This window comes from Danio rerio, chromosome 7 (assembly GCF_049306965.1).
Source record: "Danio rerio strain Tuebingen ecotype United States chromosome 7, GRCz12tu, whole genome shotgun sequence".
In the NCBI taxonomy this organism is placed as follows: Eukaryota; Metazoa; Chordata; class Actinopteri; order Cypriniformes; family Danionidae; genus Danio; species Danio rerio.
The window spans coordinates 12441952-12460958 of NC_133182.1; the positions used below are offsets into that span (position 1 = coordinate 12441952).

Sequence of the window (19007 nt, forward strand, 5' to 3'; positions counted from 1 at the left end):
AAAAAGCCTTTTATATAAAGAATTAGTTACATTTTAGTAGTTCAGTACTTTCTCCTTCTGTCATTTCATTATCGTTACACATAACATTTTGTTTTGCTCTATTTTTATGTTTGTATAGAAAAAAAAAACATAAGTTGAATACTTTTTCCCCTCACTGTATCTATTGACTTCCAAAGTACTTTTTTACTAACCATGGAAATCCATCCAGCTACCAGTATTCTTCAAAATATCTTCTTTTGTGTTCACTCACAAAGGCCACATGAGGGAGAATTCATTCATTCATTCATTCTTTTTTTGGCGTATTCCCTTTATTAATCAGGGGTCGCCACAGCAGAATGAACCGCCATCTTATCCAGCATATGTTTTACGCAGCGAATGCTCTTCCAGCTGCGACCCATCACTGGGAATTCACACACATACACTATGAACAATTTAGCTTTGACAGTTTACCCATACCACATGTTTTTATACTGTGGAGGGAACCGGAGCACCTAGAGAAAACCCATGTGAACGTGGGGAGAACATGCAAACTCCACACAGAAATGCCAACTGACCCAGCCGAGGCTCAAACCAGTGACCTTCTTCATGTGAGGCGATCGTGCTACCCACTGTGCCACCGTGACACCATGAGAGAGAATATATTAGCCCATTTTCATGTTTGGGTGAACTATCTCTTTAACACAAACTCAGCTAATCTTTAAAAAAAATGATCAATATAAATCTTTCTGCAACACTGAGTTAAGCTATAGGCCTCTCAAAGCAATTCTGGATGCTTCACATGTTGTGTTATTACATACGACCTTTGAGAGTTCACTGGCTCATGTGTATCATGAGAACAATGATAACATGCTAAGTTATACCTACACAACCCTGTTATTTATTTGAGAAATCTGAGATGAAACTCAAGCAGGATTGGGCTGTTTCTGCAGCTCAGAATCATCATGGGGTCCCAAACTCTGTTTATGAAATTTCCCCCCTGTGCTGGTGTCAGAATGTATGGAAAGCATAGTGAGAGCAAGATCGAATAGAGGTCAGTTTAAAGTCAAATCACAATCTGCAAGAATACACGGGGTAATGCACTGTGTAAACTGCAGGTCAGATAGCATGGCATGTCTTACTGTTGCATGGGCTCATGCGGCAGCTCCTGATCAGAGGAGGAAGGGGAAGATCACTGCATGATGTCCTGTCCAGGGTGACCAGCTGACCGGAGGCTGTCTGTCTCCTACACACGGGCTCCCTCCGCTGAACACCTTTACCACACGTCACAGAGCACTGCAAACACGCGTGGAAAAAAACAACATGGTCAGTCTGAAATTTCAAATCTTCTCTTAAAGTCCCCATGAAATCAGAACTTACGGTATTGATTTTGATAGCTCACATTGCTATTTTTGTGCTGAACAATTCATCTGTTCACGTCATTAAGAAAAAAATAAATAGTTTGGCCTTCTAATATTTAATTAAAATCCATAAATGCACTTTCTGTTTGTTTTCAGTTAGATTCTCAGGTTTTGGGCCCTATTATACACCTGGCGCAATGCGGCGCTAGGTGCGACGCAATTGTTGTTTGCTAGTTTCAGCTCGGCGCAAGAGCCATTTTGACGTTTTGCACCATGTTGTTTAAATAGCAAATGCATTTGCGCTCATATGTGCGCCCATAGGCATTCTGGTCTAAAAAAGGAGGTGTGCTAAGGCACATTGCTGGCGCGTTGCTATTTTGAGGAACTAAATACACTGTTTAATAGACTAGCTTAGAGGAGGTCTAAAGTCCAGCGCAGAGCTTTTTTTTATTAATAAAGTCTTCAGGAATGGCAAAGAAAGCGTACTTGCAGGACTCCCAGAGTTCATCAAGATTCTTTGGATTCATCTTCAATGCCTCCTCCTTCATCTTACCTCAGACATGCTCAATAATGATAATGTCTGGTGACTGGGCTGGCCAATCCTGGAGCACCTTGACCTTCTTTGCTTTGAGGAACTTTGATGTGGAGGCTAAAGTATGAGAAGGAGCGCCATCCTGCTGAAGAATTTGCCTTCTTCTGTGGTTTGTAATGTAATGGGCAGCACAAATGTCTTGATACCTCAGGCTGTTGATGTTGCCATCCACTCTGTAGATCTCTCGCACGCCCCCAATATGAATGTAACCCCAAACCATGATTTTTCTTTCACCAAACTTGACTAATTTCTATGAGAATCTTAGGTCCATGCGGGTTCCAATAGGTCCTCTGCAGTATTTGTGATGATTCGGATACAGTTCAACAGATGATTCATCAGAAAAATCGACCTTCTGCCACTTTTACAATTGATTAACTCAAAATCGAGTTATTATTTGTTGCTCTTACAACTGAGATTGACGACAAGACCTATGTCAGGTAGTTCAATATAATATACTTGGATTTAAGTAATATTGAAAATGACTACATTTAGTAAGTACATAATAAGTAATGTGCATTTATATAGCACGTTTATTGTGTATTGCCATACAACCAAAGAATTTTACAATTCTATGAAGGTATTTACTGTAATATTTTTTTTCTACTAGAGTATCTGTACCTTTACTCAAGTACTTTGATTCGAAGTATCCCTTCCGAACAAAAGTATTATCTGGTAATGTTGTCTCTAATGTTTATGTTAGTAGGACACATACCTTGGACCACTCTCCACCTTCCAGACGAGGCAGCAGACAGTCAGCATTGGTGCAAATCCTGTGGACGTCAGGTTTGGGTCCGGTGCAGTCCTCATCCTTCAATCTGCGGTAGCTCCCAGTAGCCAGTCTCTGTTTACAGTAAACCTTCCGCCATTGGGAGCCTCTGCCGCACGAATGAGAGCACTGACCCACAGACAAAATATAAACACCATAAACACCAACAAACCAACAACATCCACATAATGCATGACGCAACCGCTGAGAGAACAGCATGTGCGCAAATATAGTCACACACCAGGCGACGTGCAGATGTTGTTTACAGCAGAAAAGCCAAATAAGCATCCAAAGTCGGCCCTAAAAATGATTTTGCATCTTGTTTCATAATAAAATGCTCTGAAAAACACATGCTCGATGAGAATAACATGCCCTTCAAAGTGTTTATGCGAATGTCTGGCATTAAAAATGGCTTTTTATCTTCATTGTAGGCAAAAAGTCTCACTAATTAATGTCATTGCTTTCCATGATATTACAGCTTTTTATTTATTTTCTGCGGGAAACGTGGAATGTGGTTCCATTTAACAACTGTCAGCTTAACCCAGCAGTTAATTCCACATTAAATATGCATAACTCAGGCAATATTAAAGACATTGAGATGACATTTAGACCGGATATTCTTTATATTACAGTCATTCTAAACAGTAAATTACAAACAAATATGTTTAGTTAAGTTTAATCAAAGAGATCACACGTTTGTGTGCAAATATTTAAATGCAAATCTTAATATAAAGCTATTATTACTAATATTAATTAACAATATAAAAAAATACTTGGATGAATAAAATACAAATATAATATTTATAATTTAAATCCATGTAATATAAAATAAATTATTAGCCACAAAAGAGACTTTTAACTCATTTTTGGCACTAATTTTTAAGCTTTATTGCATTGTATATTAATAAATAATTGTTTGCAACCTTACTGATTTCTTATGTTTTGGGTGTTTGTCACACGTTAATGTTTCAGATCACTAAACAAATTTAAATTTTAGTCAAATATAACACAAACAATCACATCATGCAGCTTTGAAATAAAAGTTTTTATGATTAAGGAAAAACAAAATACAAATACTGCAAAATAATACTGCAAAATACTGCAAAAATACTGCATAGTCCTGTGTGAAAAAGTGTTTGCTCCCACGATAACTTAAGTCTGTTACAGTGCTGTGAATTTATTTTGGGCAAATAATCTTTGCAGAATTGCTGTAATTCAGCCACATTGGAGGGTTTTCGTGCATCAACCGCCTTTTTAAGGTCATGCCACAGAATCTCAATTAGATTCGAGTCAGGACTTTGACTAGGCCACTCCAAAGTCTTCATTTTCAGAAGTGGATCTGCTTTGGATTACTGTCCTGCAGCAGAACCCAAGTTTGCCTCAGCTTGAGGTATCTAACAGATGGCTGGACATTCTCCAGCAAAATATTTTGGTACACAGCAGAATTCACAGAACACTTTTTTTTTTTTCACAGAGAGCTATGTGGTTTTGTATTTAGTTTCCACCTAAAAAAACAACAACTGCATTTTGTATTTACTTGTGGTATTTTTGACTAATATTTGAATATTTTTCAATGACCTGACATATTAAAGAGTGACAAACATGTAGAGAACATAAAAAAATAAAAAAGAACAGTAAGGGGCAAACACTTATACACACCAGTTTGGGTTTCCGAGCAGTTTAGCTACAGTATGAAGCAAAAGTTACCAAGACCTCAAACTACACATGACCTTACTTGTTTAAAACCCCAAACCGGTTTTGCGTGTTTGTGTATAAGTAAGCAATTGATACATGTAATCTGAAAGATATCATCCTTGTAATTTGAAGCAAATTATTAATATAATTTTGCTCAGATAAACTACTGTTGTGTTGCCAAAATGCACTGAAAAAATTATTTTCGCTGCTTGCTCAAGCAAATTTTTTAAAATGAGTTGAAACACATGAGCTGAAACTAAAATATATAATTTGTTTTTTAATTTTAGGTTTAATTCATGTAATATAAAATAAGTTATTAGCCACAAAAGAGAATTTTGACTCATTTTTCAAATAAACTGTTGTTGTGTTGCCCAAATGCACTGACAAAAATATTTTTGCTGCTTGTTCAAACTACTTATTTAAAATCAGTTTAAAAAACATAATCCTTAGGATTTCCTGATGTTCTGCTGCTAATGCACAAAGACACTTTATGAATATTCATGTTTGCACTCATTTGCCATAATGTAAATACTGTGACTTATTACATTTAGTATATTTTATCTTGCATCTTATATTTTAGTATTATGTCTATTGTTTGTTTTTTCTCTTTTTATATTGCTGCTGGTCTCTGTGAGTTACCAAACAAATTTCATTGTATAACTACAATGACAATAAAAGTTCTTTACTTTACTTCTTAACTTAATTGATTTGTGTTGAGACAATATGAAGGAACTGTGTGTGTGAATGGTTTTGAGAAATTGGTCCTATAACGATAGCAAAGTAAGCTGTAAAGAGATTTATTTGCCTTGTTTTTTATTTAAAATGACAAAAATCACAAACCTGCTGCCATTCCTCAGCCTCCCAGGACGGTGGACAAGCCACCTGGTTGCAAGCCTGTAGTTCATTGGGTCTTTTCCCCACGCAGTCTTTGCTGGACAGTGATTCGGTACGGTTTCCAGCCACAGATCTGACACAGGACACACTCCTCGTCTGAAGCCCCACACCACACGACACTGAACATAGGTTCCACACACTCACCTCCCATCTGACAGAAACACACAAACAAAAACCACTAGAAATGAAAGGCACATACAGTACACAATGTTTGATTTATAATTTTTTTTCTTCGATCTGAAATTGAATGGACCATAAAAAGTGGGCTTTATCAAATTTAAGGGTGCTTTCACACCTAGACGTTTGTTTCGGAAGCTGGCACATTTGCCCTATTAGCTTAGTTCGTTTGGCCATTTGTGAACACCACAATCGTGCTCGGATCTGTGTCAAAACAATCAGTCTAAGTCCACCTGAATGAGCGGATCGATTGTAGTGAGAGAGCAATACGATCCAACCCAGCACGCACAGGTCAACGTAATGTCAGATTAGCACTGCACCCCTACGTTGTGGGGACATTGGATTTTTTTTTGGAAATGAAACTTAGGTTGACGTAAGAACCCAACATCAGGTCGACGTCATTGTACAACGTCCGACCTAAAATCAACCCTATATCAATGTCTAATTGTGTTACAGCTTGACGTTTTGTGGACATTGCCACTATATTTATCAGATGAGTTTTGGTTGCCATACCTGACAAATAAATGCAAATAAATGTATGACGTTGGTTTAAGATGTTGGCTCGTTGTTGGATTTTGGTCACTTTCCAACACAACCTAAAATCAACTAAATATCAACGTCATTTGACAGATTTATTGACGACAAAATAAAGTTGTGCTTAGACACAGGCTAGACATAATATTTTGGTCACCCGACATCACAACCTAAATATAACCTAATATTAACGTCTCATGACATTGTGTGCCAGCTGGGAACGAACCATCCCGTAGCACAGCGTATGATGGTTATGTACTGTAATAGCTATATATATATATATATATATATATATATATATATATATATATATATATATATATATATATATATATATATATATATATATGTCTAGCCCCCAAATTGTCACGCAAATGTCTGCTTCACGTTGTTGTGTCAGAATCCTTGTGAAATACAGCCATACTTTAGAATGCTTAGTTTAAGCAAATTTAATGAACGCGATCATGCCTGTTGAATCTGAAGAGAGTCACTCCGCCTGCCCTGTCCTGCACGCGGCGTGTGTGTTTGTGTGTGTCTGTCTGTCTGTGTGTGTGTGTGTGTGTCTGTTTGTGCGCGTGTGCGCGTGTTTCTTGGCAACAAACCTGCATAAACGTCCGTAGCCACTAAATCAGAAAGTTACGAATTGCCGTGACATTGCGTTGCACTCTCAGCTCACATCATTCAAAAGAAAAGGGCCACACTGTCCCCCGATAATGTCAACAGACTGGACTGTCTTAGCTACTGACTGAATGTAAAGGAGGACTGAGTAAAATTGTTTCTACTTTAAAATTAATGTTCTCACTTAACACTGAGTACAATTGTTTGTATTCAATACTTTATTGTTATAATAATTTTCCATTTTCCATATCTGCAACGCCTGTATTTTGGCATTATTTGCGGTCCACTTCGAATCCAACTTGGAAATATTGTTTTTCTATTTTTGACTGTTTTGAAATTCAAATAGCATTATCATGCCTGTGTTTTAATTTCTGCAATAAATATGGCTGTCAAGCCAGGATCTTGATGGTTTATTGTGGGTTTGTTGTTTAGATTAAGAAATATGTGTTACAAGTTAAACAAAAATTCTGATAAACAATTATATTTTGAATTTAAATAGTTTTTGCCTTGCGTTTACATTAATTTTACATTTGAATAGCCAAAATTACAAGTTTCAATCTTTTAAATGTGATTAATCGCGATTAAAATTCAAAAAAGTGTGAATAATTAGTTAAGTTTTTTAATTGATTGACAGCACATATATATATATATATATACAAAAATTAAACATATTTCATACCACAACAAACAATACATCCATCATTTTGCAGAATACTATTGAATGTATTTTGTACGACTATAAAAACCAAGGCCTTTGAACAATATGATCTACGAAATTCCATTACAATCATAATCAGAAAGATCTCTACAAATTAAATCATATGGACTATATATATATATATATATATATAATAACAATACAGTCTGAGATAACAATCAAGCTTTTGTCCATAAACATATGAGAGGTTATAAAATTGCGAGCTGCAGTATATAAAAACCCACATGAAAGATATCAGCTCCAGTAAAGTCATTTATTCCATAATGCGCTGCTCTAAAAAGCCAGCTGTCCTGCTTTTGTTGGCAAACGGTCAGTTAACAGGAAATCACATTATTTTCATCACATGTCCTTATTCTCTGCGCAGCCTGACAAGCCTGTAAGATTGCATCTGAATTTGCTCTTTGAACGTAATCTAGGCCAGCGGGTTCAATTTTAGCTCCTTGTTAAGGAGCTGGATGAATCATGATGCTTTTTTTCCCTCCTCACTTTGGTTTTGCATGCAATATCTTTCCGTGACAAACACATTCAGTGTTGAAAGAATTCATTAGTGGCGTTTGCTATTTTTACTGCACATTCCTGTGGTTAAAGAAAACTGTGGTTTTTCTTTTTAAAGGATGAAACTTACACCTGGCTTCTAAACAGATTTTGAATTAACAACTAATCATTAAAAACTGACGCTTATGTAAAGTGATATAAAGACAACCGAAGCAAAAGAATAACAAAAAGTAAGGACAAAAATAAATGATCTGCTCGTCCTTCAAGGAGAAAATAACATAGAACTTTGTAACATTCATTCGGAGTAGTCCCTTATTTATCAGGGGTCGCCACAGTGGAATGAACCACCAACTATTTCAGCTTATGTTTTACACACCAAATGCTCTTCAAGCAGCATACAAGCGAACTTAAATTTTACTAATACTGAATTGATCGATTTATTTTAAATAAATATAACAATTTATTTACATTTATTATAAATAAATTTTATATATATATATATATATATATATATATATATATATATATATATATATATATATATATATATATATATATATATATATATATATATATATATATATGCAATATCACATGAGTAGCAGTGCGATGCGTTGGCACGAGGCCGCTTGATCACATTTGATGATGATTGATGATCACAGCGAGCTGAACAGATCTTTTAATCACGGTTGCTTTGCGCACGTACTGTCTTGTTGACATGATTATACGTGTTACTACAGAGACATTGGCAGCTGCCAATCAATTGGGTGGGCGGGGAAACCACACTCATCCATCACATTGTGGTCAGCCTTAAAATGAGAGAGTATTGGATCCAATTTTAATGTCAGGAAATAAAAAAAGACACTTATTGTGTTTATATCACTCCAATATGACTGTGGACACAATATACCTACACACAGTTCTGTCCAAACAGTTTACAAAAGATGATTTTCATCACAGGTGCCCTTTAAGAAAAAAAAGTTGTAAAATTGAAACAAAAATAAAAACTGAAAAATAATTTTCTAAATTTTATGATAAACCACCGTATTTCATTAATTTATAGTATTATACACCCACATTTTGTATAATAAGTATGAATATCTACAGATAAAACTTTTTTTTTTTCTTTTACACAAAACCATGTAATGTCAGCAAAAAGCTATAAAAAGGTTAAGTTAAGAATTCTAGAAAAGTCAATTTACGGTTATTAACCATATATATTATTGAAATGTACTGTTAACCAGGTTACACATTTTTACAAGTTAAATGTAAAGTCATTTGTTTCAGTATATGATGAGGGAATATAGCTTTTGAAACAATGTCATCTGAAACATACACAGATGGAGATTTCTACTTGGACGTTACCTTGGAGGGCACGGTTGAGGGTTACAGATGCGCAGCAGGGAAACTGGAGCTTTGGATCCATTGCAGAGCAAGTCATCAACAATCTCCTTCTTCAAGGTGTTCACACACCTGACAACAGCCATCTGTTTGCCTGCAAAACAACACCGTGAGCAGGCAAGACTTTTGGCAGAGGACATTTTGAAATATTACATAGCCCAGGCTGATCATTATCAGCTCTCTGAGCAATTTCAGATTTCATGCCAATTGCATTTCTCCCGGAAAGCTGGAGATGTAAAAATCAAAATCAGCCATTTAGCTGTTAGAAATTATTTTAAAAGCTAAACAGATTAGAGAGCTTGCTTTCAATATTCCGCTCATATTTGAAAGCTAAAATCATTTAGGATTACTTATGGGAGTGATCCAATCAGCAATTTATTTCAGCCATTAGTACTTTTATTCTGCAAGAACGCATTAAATTGATAAGTAGCAACAAAACAGACAGCAACTGTATACAATGGCAATGATTTGTTGTACGAAATATGAAGGAGAGAGCCAACATTTATAGACTGGTGTTAAATACAACATTTGACTATGTTAATTGTTATTAATAGTTATGTTGCTGCTAATATATGTTTATTTGTTTTACACTGCTGCAAACATGCAGCATATACAGAGGGTGACACTTTAAAATGACCATTACCGCCCTGTGTGGCGTCAATGCGGCACTAAGGGATTAAGAATGTGTTTTTAGGTGTAACATCAGTTTGCGACTGTACCCCTATAGGGGCACAATAGAACAGAATACAAACGGACAGAAATATACAGTAGCTGTAAATACCCTGCAACTTTTAAATGACGATGAATTAATGAAACAAAGCATTAAAATTCCTCCAATAATCATCATAAACTTGTTAGCAAGCTTTATTATCATTATGAACATTTGTGACATCAGGATTCATTGTGGAAAGTAATTTAAAGAAATAAAAGACAACTAAAATGAAACAAATACATACACAAATAAATAAATAAATAAATAAATAAATAAATAAATAAATAAATAAATAAATAAATTAATTAATTAATTAAATAATTAATTAGTAGTTAAATAAATAAATAATAAATAAATAGATAAATAGATAAATAGTTAAATAAATAAATAAATAGATAAATTAATAAATAAATAGTTAAATAAATAAATAAATTAATTAATTAATTAATTAATAAAGCAGGGTTTTACCCTAATTATAAAGAGATGTACAGAGTTTGTTATTGTAAATTAATAAGACTACGACATTATTTACAGCTTTCACTTACATTTTCTTTGTTGACTATATTATACATAGTGCTCAGCATATTGGGTACACCCCATTTTGAAAATGAATATTTGTATCCATTTCTCAGTAGTAAAGGAAATGTATTTTGTTGCATTTAAACAGAACAGATTCATTAAAAGAGATATATTTTTTTAAATAATATTTTATTCACCAAACATATTTAGAAATTGAGAGATACTACAATTAAATTCAAGCTAAATATTGCAAAAAATAAATAAATTACAACATAATAAATTTCAACAAACTTTTTGACTTTTTTTTTTTTGCTTCTCTTGATTTTTCCTCGTTTAAATTTGTATTTAATAATTAAGTTATCGTAAGGTATTTTGTTGGATAAGCTCTAGATTTGGCTTCAGTACTTACTAATAGATATATGAATTTAACAGATAGATTTGTGAGGGGTGAACTTATGAGCATTGATTATTGCAACATGCAATCATCATATTGACCGTTGTAAACTCGCAGCCCTTTTTTGTTTTTACTGTTTTTATGCTGCACAAAGTCTTCTTAGAACTTTATGATTACAGTTGAACCAATAAAGTCACATGTAATGTTTTTTTGTATGCAATTTTTTTTTTTTTAAATTTGCAAGAAAATACTTTAGACAACATTTTGGTAACCAAACACCTGTAGATGTTTAAATCAGCATGAACCGGAAGCTGCAATGTTTTTTTTTTGTTGTTTTTTTGCGTATTGTAACACAGTTCCTACACTCCCAGAAATAAAGGCGAGCTGTCACTGGCTCAAGGGTACATATTAGAACCTAAGAAGTACCAAAGTGTACCTCTTCAATTTTTTAGGTACTAATATATACTTTTGAGGTACCAATATGGACCGTTTAAGTACAAATAGGTACCTTTTGAAAAGGTACCACCCCAGTGACAGCTTGCATACCTTTATTTATGAGAGTGTGGAGAAACAAAATATTAAAATGAGAAAACAGTGGGCGTGGCTTGTTTTTTTACTGCGAGCTGATTGGATATGGTAAAGAGAGTATTACATTCAGAAAGATCAGGAAGAGTGTTTCTGGATAGTTATTACAACCTAACAGACTCCCCCACCTCGCCACCATTTCTGTTTGTTGTCAAAACTGATTAAGGGGCGTGGTTAAGTATGTTAGCCACGCCCAATACCTCAGACACATCATGGGAGAATTTAACTGAAAACAAACAGGAAGTGCCTTTTTCAGATTCCGATTAAAGATTACAAGGGCAAACTACTTTCTAAATGACATGCACAGATGAATTGTTCACCACAAATCTAGCAATATGAGCTAACACAATCATTATGGTTAGTTTTGATGGTCACACTTTACAATAAGGTTCATTAGTTAATGTTAGTTAATGCATTTACTAACATGAACAAACAATGAACAATACATCTACTGTATTTGTTCATGTTAGTTAACATTAGTTAATGAAAATACATTAGGTCATTGTTAGTTCACGTTAACTCATGGTGCATTAACTAATGTTAACAAGCATCCAAGCACAAGTTGGATGTTAACAATGCGTTAGTAAATGTTCAATTATGATTAATAAATGCTGTACAGGTGCTGTTCATGATTAGTTCATGTTAGTAAATGCATTAACTAATGAACCTTATTGTAAAGTGTTACCGTTTTGATTTCATGTGTACCTCAATGGAGACTCACCGACAGCACATGATGCAGAGCAAGCAGTGAAGCCAATGTACTCCCAAGCATAACCATGCTGATTGGGGCCCTCAGGGGTCCTCAGGGGCCACCGCGAGTCTGGAGCTGCCAAACAGGGCCCTGAATCACAGCTCCTTTGAGAGGAAGGCTTTTCTTCATGGCACTCTTCATCAGGCAGTTCGACCTCAGCTTGAGTGAAGGACAGCAGCACTTTACACTTCACCTGACGCCGCTGGATGCCCAGACCACAAGACACACTGCAGGATGACCACGGCTCCGGGACAAACCTACACACACACATATACAGTTAAAGGCAGAATTATTAGCCCTCCCTGAATTATTAACGCCCCTATTTATTTTCTCCCCTAATTTCTGTTTAATGGAAAGAAGATTGTTTCAACACATTTCTGAACATAAAAGTTTTTATAACTCATTTCTAATAACTGATTTATTTTATCTTTGCCACTGTCACAGTGTAAAACTAAAGACACTGTGACTAACAAACACACATCACATTGCACTCATACATAAAATACATACTGGACATACTACATGGACCTTTGTGTTATTTGTATTGTGCATGTGTGTGTTTGTGTAATGTGTATATGTTGTTTTTCTGTCAAGATTAGCATTGTTTATGTATAAATTTCACTTATGTCAAACAGTAGCCCATATCAACACTGAAATAACCAAAGACACATTTTCTTTTAAACTTCATTTATTAACCAAACATAGAGAGTTTACATATACTTACCAGTTTCCATTTCTCAGCACCAAACCTGTTTAACTTTGAAACAAAGCCATTTATGGCTATACAGATTTTTTCCCGCCTGCACTTTGGAGCAGCCATTTTCCATGACATCATCAGGGTCACAACCCCCTGGTCAGTAAATAAAAATCACAGTTTTGTTGTTTAAATTTGTATTGGTTATTTGTTGTGTTGTATTTTGAGTTTTGTATGCATATTCATTTACTTGCATTAATTTATACTTCTGTTGAATGTCTTTTTATGTATTTTTTTTGTCTACATGTCAACCCACTACCAGTAAAATGGTTTAACCCATGGGCGGGGCCAATACAATAAAATGGCCCCAAACATTCACTCAGTGTGGGTAGTTGTAGGAGAAGGTTGTGTTTGTGTCAGTATTGTTAACAGATTTTGTTAAGGTCATTTACTTGATTTAGCTGAAGAAGCCTGTATATACATTGTAAATATTGAATAGTTTATTTTAGTGATGGTGAAATGAAGCTTTCTGAACCAGTGAAGCGCTCGACTCAATTGTATCGGAAAAAGGTTCGTTACTCGAAGCTTTCTAAATCAGAGCTCGATGAGGACCTCTTCTGGTGAAAGTGTGGGAAAGCACTGTGTTGCCATAATGTCAAATGTTCACAACTGACCAACTTATTCATGTAGTAATACAACAACAGCAATATAAACAAATTACTCAATTACTGTAGTTTTTACACAAGATATATTACATTACACAACTGATTATTGTAGTAAAATCCAAGGTATTCAAAAGTTTATCATAACACAATTAATCCCGCTCCAAGCAGGGATCGATCCAGCGATTCCTGAATGGGAGGCGAGTACTATAGGAAGACGCTATGTGAACGATGTTTCAGAGTTACATTCACCAGATGCTTTCTGTTAAACTTAATACTACGATATGCGTTGATTTTCTTTAAAGATAGTCATTAAAAATACTTTAATACACTTTAGTATTGTTCAAAACCTTTTTACTAAAAAATACTATTGTAGTTTAGTTTAATTACTGGTGTGTGGAACTGGTGCAGTGCTTTGAAACAAATGTATGTAATAGACGCCAATTCTCTAGCTATACACTTTACTATGAGGGTGTTTAAACCTTTGAATCAAAATTCGAAGCAGTCACGTGGGTAAAGGCGAAAATGAAGCTTCGGACGTCACTGATCACGTGATGATGGCAAAACGAATCAAGCTCGGGTACACTGCTTCACTGCGAGATGTATCGTTTTTTTGATACATGCTTCGAAGCCTCGGCGCACAACGTCACATCACTAGTTTATTTTTCTTTATTGTTATTTTGTCACTTTCACCTGTTTTGCTGGATTTATGTTTTCACTTTGTGTAAATAAATCACTCTTCACTTTCACAAGCGGCTTCTGTGACACCTTTTTGCCTCCATCCACCCGGTCAATCGTAACAGCCATGATGACAGTAAATAATATTTTACTTGCTATTTTTCAAGACACTTCTATACAGCTTAAAGTGACATTTAAAGGGTTAACTAGGTTAATTAGGTTAACTAGGCTGTGTCACGATCATACAAGAGACGTGGAACCCAAATGCAAGTAAAACAGTCTTTTAATGGATATATCACAAAAAACAGATAAGCCGCTGGAGAACAAGGATCTAAGATGGAGTGAACAAACTGAGAGGGATCGGCAGCGCCGATTAAATGTTCATGAAAGACATCAACAGAGAGGATCTAACCATCATCTCCGATATGGAGAACAGGAAACTTATTGTAGCAGCAACAAGGATATCACCCAATCCACTCATCACCAGCAAACACAGCGAGGAGAGCCTGACAGAGACACAGAAGACCTTGAACAAACAACGAACTGACAAGGTGAGACAGGAACGCTGAACATTTATAGGCGCAGTAATGCGCTACACCTGTGGTGCGTGATTATCAGCTGAGCGGTGCTAAGCAGCGACTAACGGAGACAGCGATCATGTGACCACCCAGCTGATGACATGAAAACAATAACACTGACAGACACGCGACTCTCACACAAACACAGAGACAAGCGCACACACCCTAGTGATACAAGCACCGCAGATACAGATAAACAGTCACACTACGCAGACACATCATAAAAGAGCAGACAGATCCATAACCGTGACAGGCAGGTTAGGGTAATTAGGCAAGTTAGTCTAAAATGATGGTTTGTTTTGTAGACTACTGAAAAAAAAAAAAAAAAATATATATATATATATATATATATATATATATATATATATATATATATATATATATATATATATATATATATATATATTGAAGGGGCTAATAATTTCGTCCCAAAAAATAGTTTTTAAAAAATTTAAAAACTGATTTTATTCTAGTCGAAATAAAACAAATAGGACTTTCTCCAGAAGAAAAAATATTATCAGACATGCTGTAAAGATTTTCTTGCTCTGTTAAAAATCATTTGGGAAAAATATAAAAGAGAAAAAAAATCAAAAGGGGGCTAATAACTCTGACTTCAATTTTTTTTTTTTTTTTTTAATCAAAGAACATAAAAGTTCCCATAGTAGAAGAAATACCCATAAATTGTTTGCAACAATTTTGCAGACATCACTTTTTTCAGTGTAGTTACTAAAGAGATCTTATTGTAATGTGCTACCATATAGTATTTTATAATTTAGCAATGTTTAGCATTGTTAGCCATAGCGTAGCGTGGAAAGTCTAAACCTTGTTAAACTCAAAACACTGGCTCTAATCCTTTCTACAACAATAAACCCAAGAACTATAATAGCTGCAATAACAATGAAACCTAATGGATTCAAAAATAATACTGAGCTAAATTGATAAATATGGCATTAACATGGACTAAAAGCCTTTGAATGTTTTAGGAGTAAACCACAGTTAGAATAAACTTGATCATAAAAATAGATGTGGCAAAGTCTCCTAATGAACCACAGAATGATTTTTCCATATTTCTGGTGAGAGGGGGAAAAATGACCCTTTTGGAAAATATTGCTGAAATTCATAGCTCGCGTGATCTGTGCGTAATTGGATGCAGGAATGAAAGCATGACATGTTCTTTACCACCGATGCAATAAAGCAGAGAACTAAGATGAACATGCTTTGACGACGTATACTTCTCAAAAACTGTAACAACGAATGCACTTAAAAGTGCTAGTGCTGTACATATCTGTGAAAGTATTTAAGCATTGTGGGAATGCGTTTTGCCCGGAGTGGGTGTCAATGCACACCTCACGCCGCCCACTGTCTAAACACTTTCCAGGCTTAAGGGATTAAAGTTTATGAGATCTGTAATTCCAAATAAGCCCCAAAACATGTCATGTTTGGACTAATGCAGGGGTGTCATTCAGGGAATATTATGATGTCAGAACACCTCATGTGATTGAGAAAACAGGCTTTCGTGTTTTTCATGATGACGAGCGCTAGCGAATACACGTGCCGGTTTTCGGTAGTGCTTTTTTAAAACGTCTGCCTCATTTGCGCATCGATGGATTTGCTCTTCAGTGTTTGGACTTGCACCAGTGAAAATTAAACAACCCTGAACTAAACTAAACTCTGAAAACTCGACTGACACAGTTTAAATTTACTAGAACTTCTATGTTAAGCTGTTTTGACGCAATCTACATTGTAAAAGCGCTATAGAAATAAAGATGAATTAGGTTGAATTGCAACAACATCCTTTGCGGCAATGTTATGACTGAAACCCATACTTGTACACTTTATGAATTGTTTTCTGACACTTTTTTAATGTGATGCCTTATTAAGCATCTATAACTTTTTATTTTATTTTGAGCATTATAAACTTTAGATGACGGATAATAAAGTCCAGAGTGTCTTCTTTCCGAAGATACATGAACTGTGAATGTAGACCAAATCATTCAGCAACTGTTGATGTTTTAGTTTAGGATGGTCATTTTTGAGAAAGTGCCTCTGATGGTGAGGGAAAGAAGGACACCGATATAGTCTAGGAAATCTTATTTTGCATGCTATATTCATCAAATTAGAAATATAAACACCTGCAAGTAATCGGTGTGGGCTAGAATCGGCGTCACTGGCTCATATGTTTTGGAGCTGCCCAAAATGATCAGCGTACTGGGAAAATATATTTCTAACATTCTCAAAAATAGGTCAAAAGCCGATAGATCCAGATCCCCGCAAAGCAGTTCTAGGCATTACTGATTTCAAGACAGCTAAAAACAGTACTGAAAATAAAGTTCCATTTGATATTATATAATATTATTAATCTGGAAACAGAAAGCTGCTCCTACATATATACATCTTATGAGGGATGCAATGAAACATTTGGAACTGGAGAAAATCAGATTCTCCCTAAAAAAGAAAGAAGACAAATTCCATACAATCTGGTAACCTTTTATGGCTTACTTTAAAGACATAAATTCGGCAAGAAATAGTTAAATTGAAGAGAATTAGACCAATTTAGTTTAAAACAGAAAATTATTATTATTATTATTTTATTTTAACTTTTTTAAATTATTATTTATTATTGTATTTATTTTATTATTTGTTGCCTTTTTATAATTATAATTATAATTATTCTTATTTATTTATTTATTTATTATTTTTTTATTGTATTGATCTATTATCGTTATACTTATATATGGATTGTTTGTATATTGCATGCTTTATTGTCAATTGTGGTGTGAATGTTTGTTGGACCAAAGTTGTAAGTTGTTGTGCTTTAAGGTCAAAAAAATAATAAAGAATTAATTATTAAAAATTTAGAAATATAAACTCATGAAATACTTGGCTTTCAAGTCATGTTTTGTTCTAGGATGTTACATTAATGTTTTTGTGTGTTTGTATATGGAAAAACAAATATTGAACACAATACATTTTTTTTTCCTCGCGACTTCATAATGTATTACTTTTTTATATTTTTAACATGTAACTTCCCCTTACCACAGTATAGCTCAAAGTGTCTTCTTTCCAATGATAGCTAATTTGTGTTTGTAGCTTGCTGGAATCAGGAATTGTTACTATTTAAATTTAGGTAGGGGTAAATCCTCAAAATTAAGTGCTGGCTAACAGGTTTTAAATTGAACATGTTTATTGTAGGTAGCATTAAACTACCAAAAATTTAAAGTAAAGTTTCATAGCATTTCAACATCAAAATGACCCACTTTGAGATGATAAAAGTCAAACACAGAGCCCTGGTGGACACCAGCTTAGTTTAAGTTACTCAATAAAAATTATTCCTGAATGATATTTACTACTCATGGAAGTTTTGCAGTCAAAAGAGAGATCTTTACTAAATTAAATCAAACTTGTATACATTACCTGACAAAAGTCTTGTCGCCTATCCAAGTTTGACTTCAAGTTAATCATTTGGTATTAGAAGGGGCTTATATGAAAGGCAAAGGCCTTTAGATTATTAAAATATGATCATGCCTTGATTTTTAATTATTTAATTAGGACAGTAAGATTGGATATTGCTTAGACAAAAGTCTTGGCACTTAACAGAAATAATGTACAGTATATAATATAAAGCCATGCTGCAGTGGATAAAAAATGAAAATTGTGTATGACTCCCATGAGCTTGGAGGACTGCATCCATACATCTCTGCAATGACTCAAATTACTTATTAATAAAGTCATCTGGAATGGCAAAAAAGCGTTCTTGCAGGACTCCCAGAGTTCATCAGGATTATTCGGATTCATCTTCAATGCCTCCTCCTTCATCTTATCCCATACATGCTCAATATTGTACAGTTCCTGTGACTGGGCTGGCCAATCCAGGAGCACCTTGATCTTCTTTGTTTCAGGATCTTTGATAGAAAAGCTGAAGTATGAGAAGGAGCGCTCTCTTGCTGAAGAATTTTCCCTCTCCTGTGGTTTGTAATGTAATGGGCAGCACAAATGTCTTAATACCTCAGGCTGAGGATGTTGCCATCCCCTCTGCAGATCTCTTGCACGCCCCCATAATGAATGTAACCCCAAACCATGATTTTTCCTTCACCAAACTTGACTGATTTCTATGAGAATCTAGAGTCTATGCTGGTTTAATAGGTCTTCTGCAGTATTTGTGATGATTGGGATGCAGTTCAGCAGATGATTCATCAGAGAAATCGAC

At 34.9% G+C, this 19007-nt stretch overlaps 1 protein-coding gene across 3 annotated transcripts in view; it reads right to left on the bottom strand.

Annotated features, from left to right (window-relative positions):
- The window catches only part of adamtsl3 (ADAMTS-like 3), a 391526-nt gene that overhangs the window by 76801 nt on the left and 295718 nt on the right, over positions 1-19007 (bottom strand). For 2 of the 3 annotated variants that reach the window (XM_003198899.7, XM_068222541.2), the window contains exons 16-20: positions 12159-12445; positions 9192-9321; positions 5231-5435; positions 2642-2824; positions 1119-1272 (exon numbers count right to left, since the gene is read on the bottom strand). In XM_003198899.7, coding sequence (XP_003198947.5) covers positions 1119-1272; positions 2642-2824; positions 5231-5435; positions 9192-9321; positions 12159-12445 — 959 coding nt within the window. Of the gene's footprint in view, positions 1-1118; positions 1273-2641; positions 2825-5230; positions 5436-9191; positions 9322-12158; positions 12446-13186; positions 14729-19007 lie in introns of those variants that run through there. The other variant, XM_068222542.2, reaches the window with a different exon arrangement.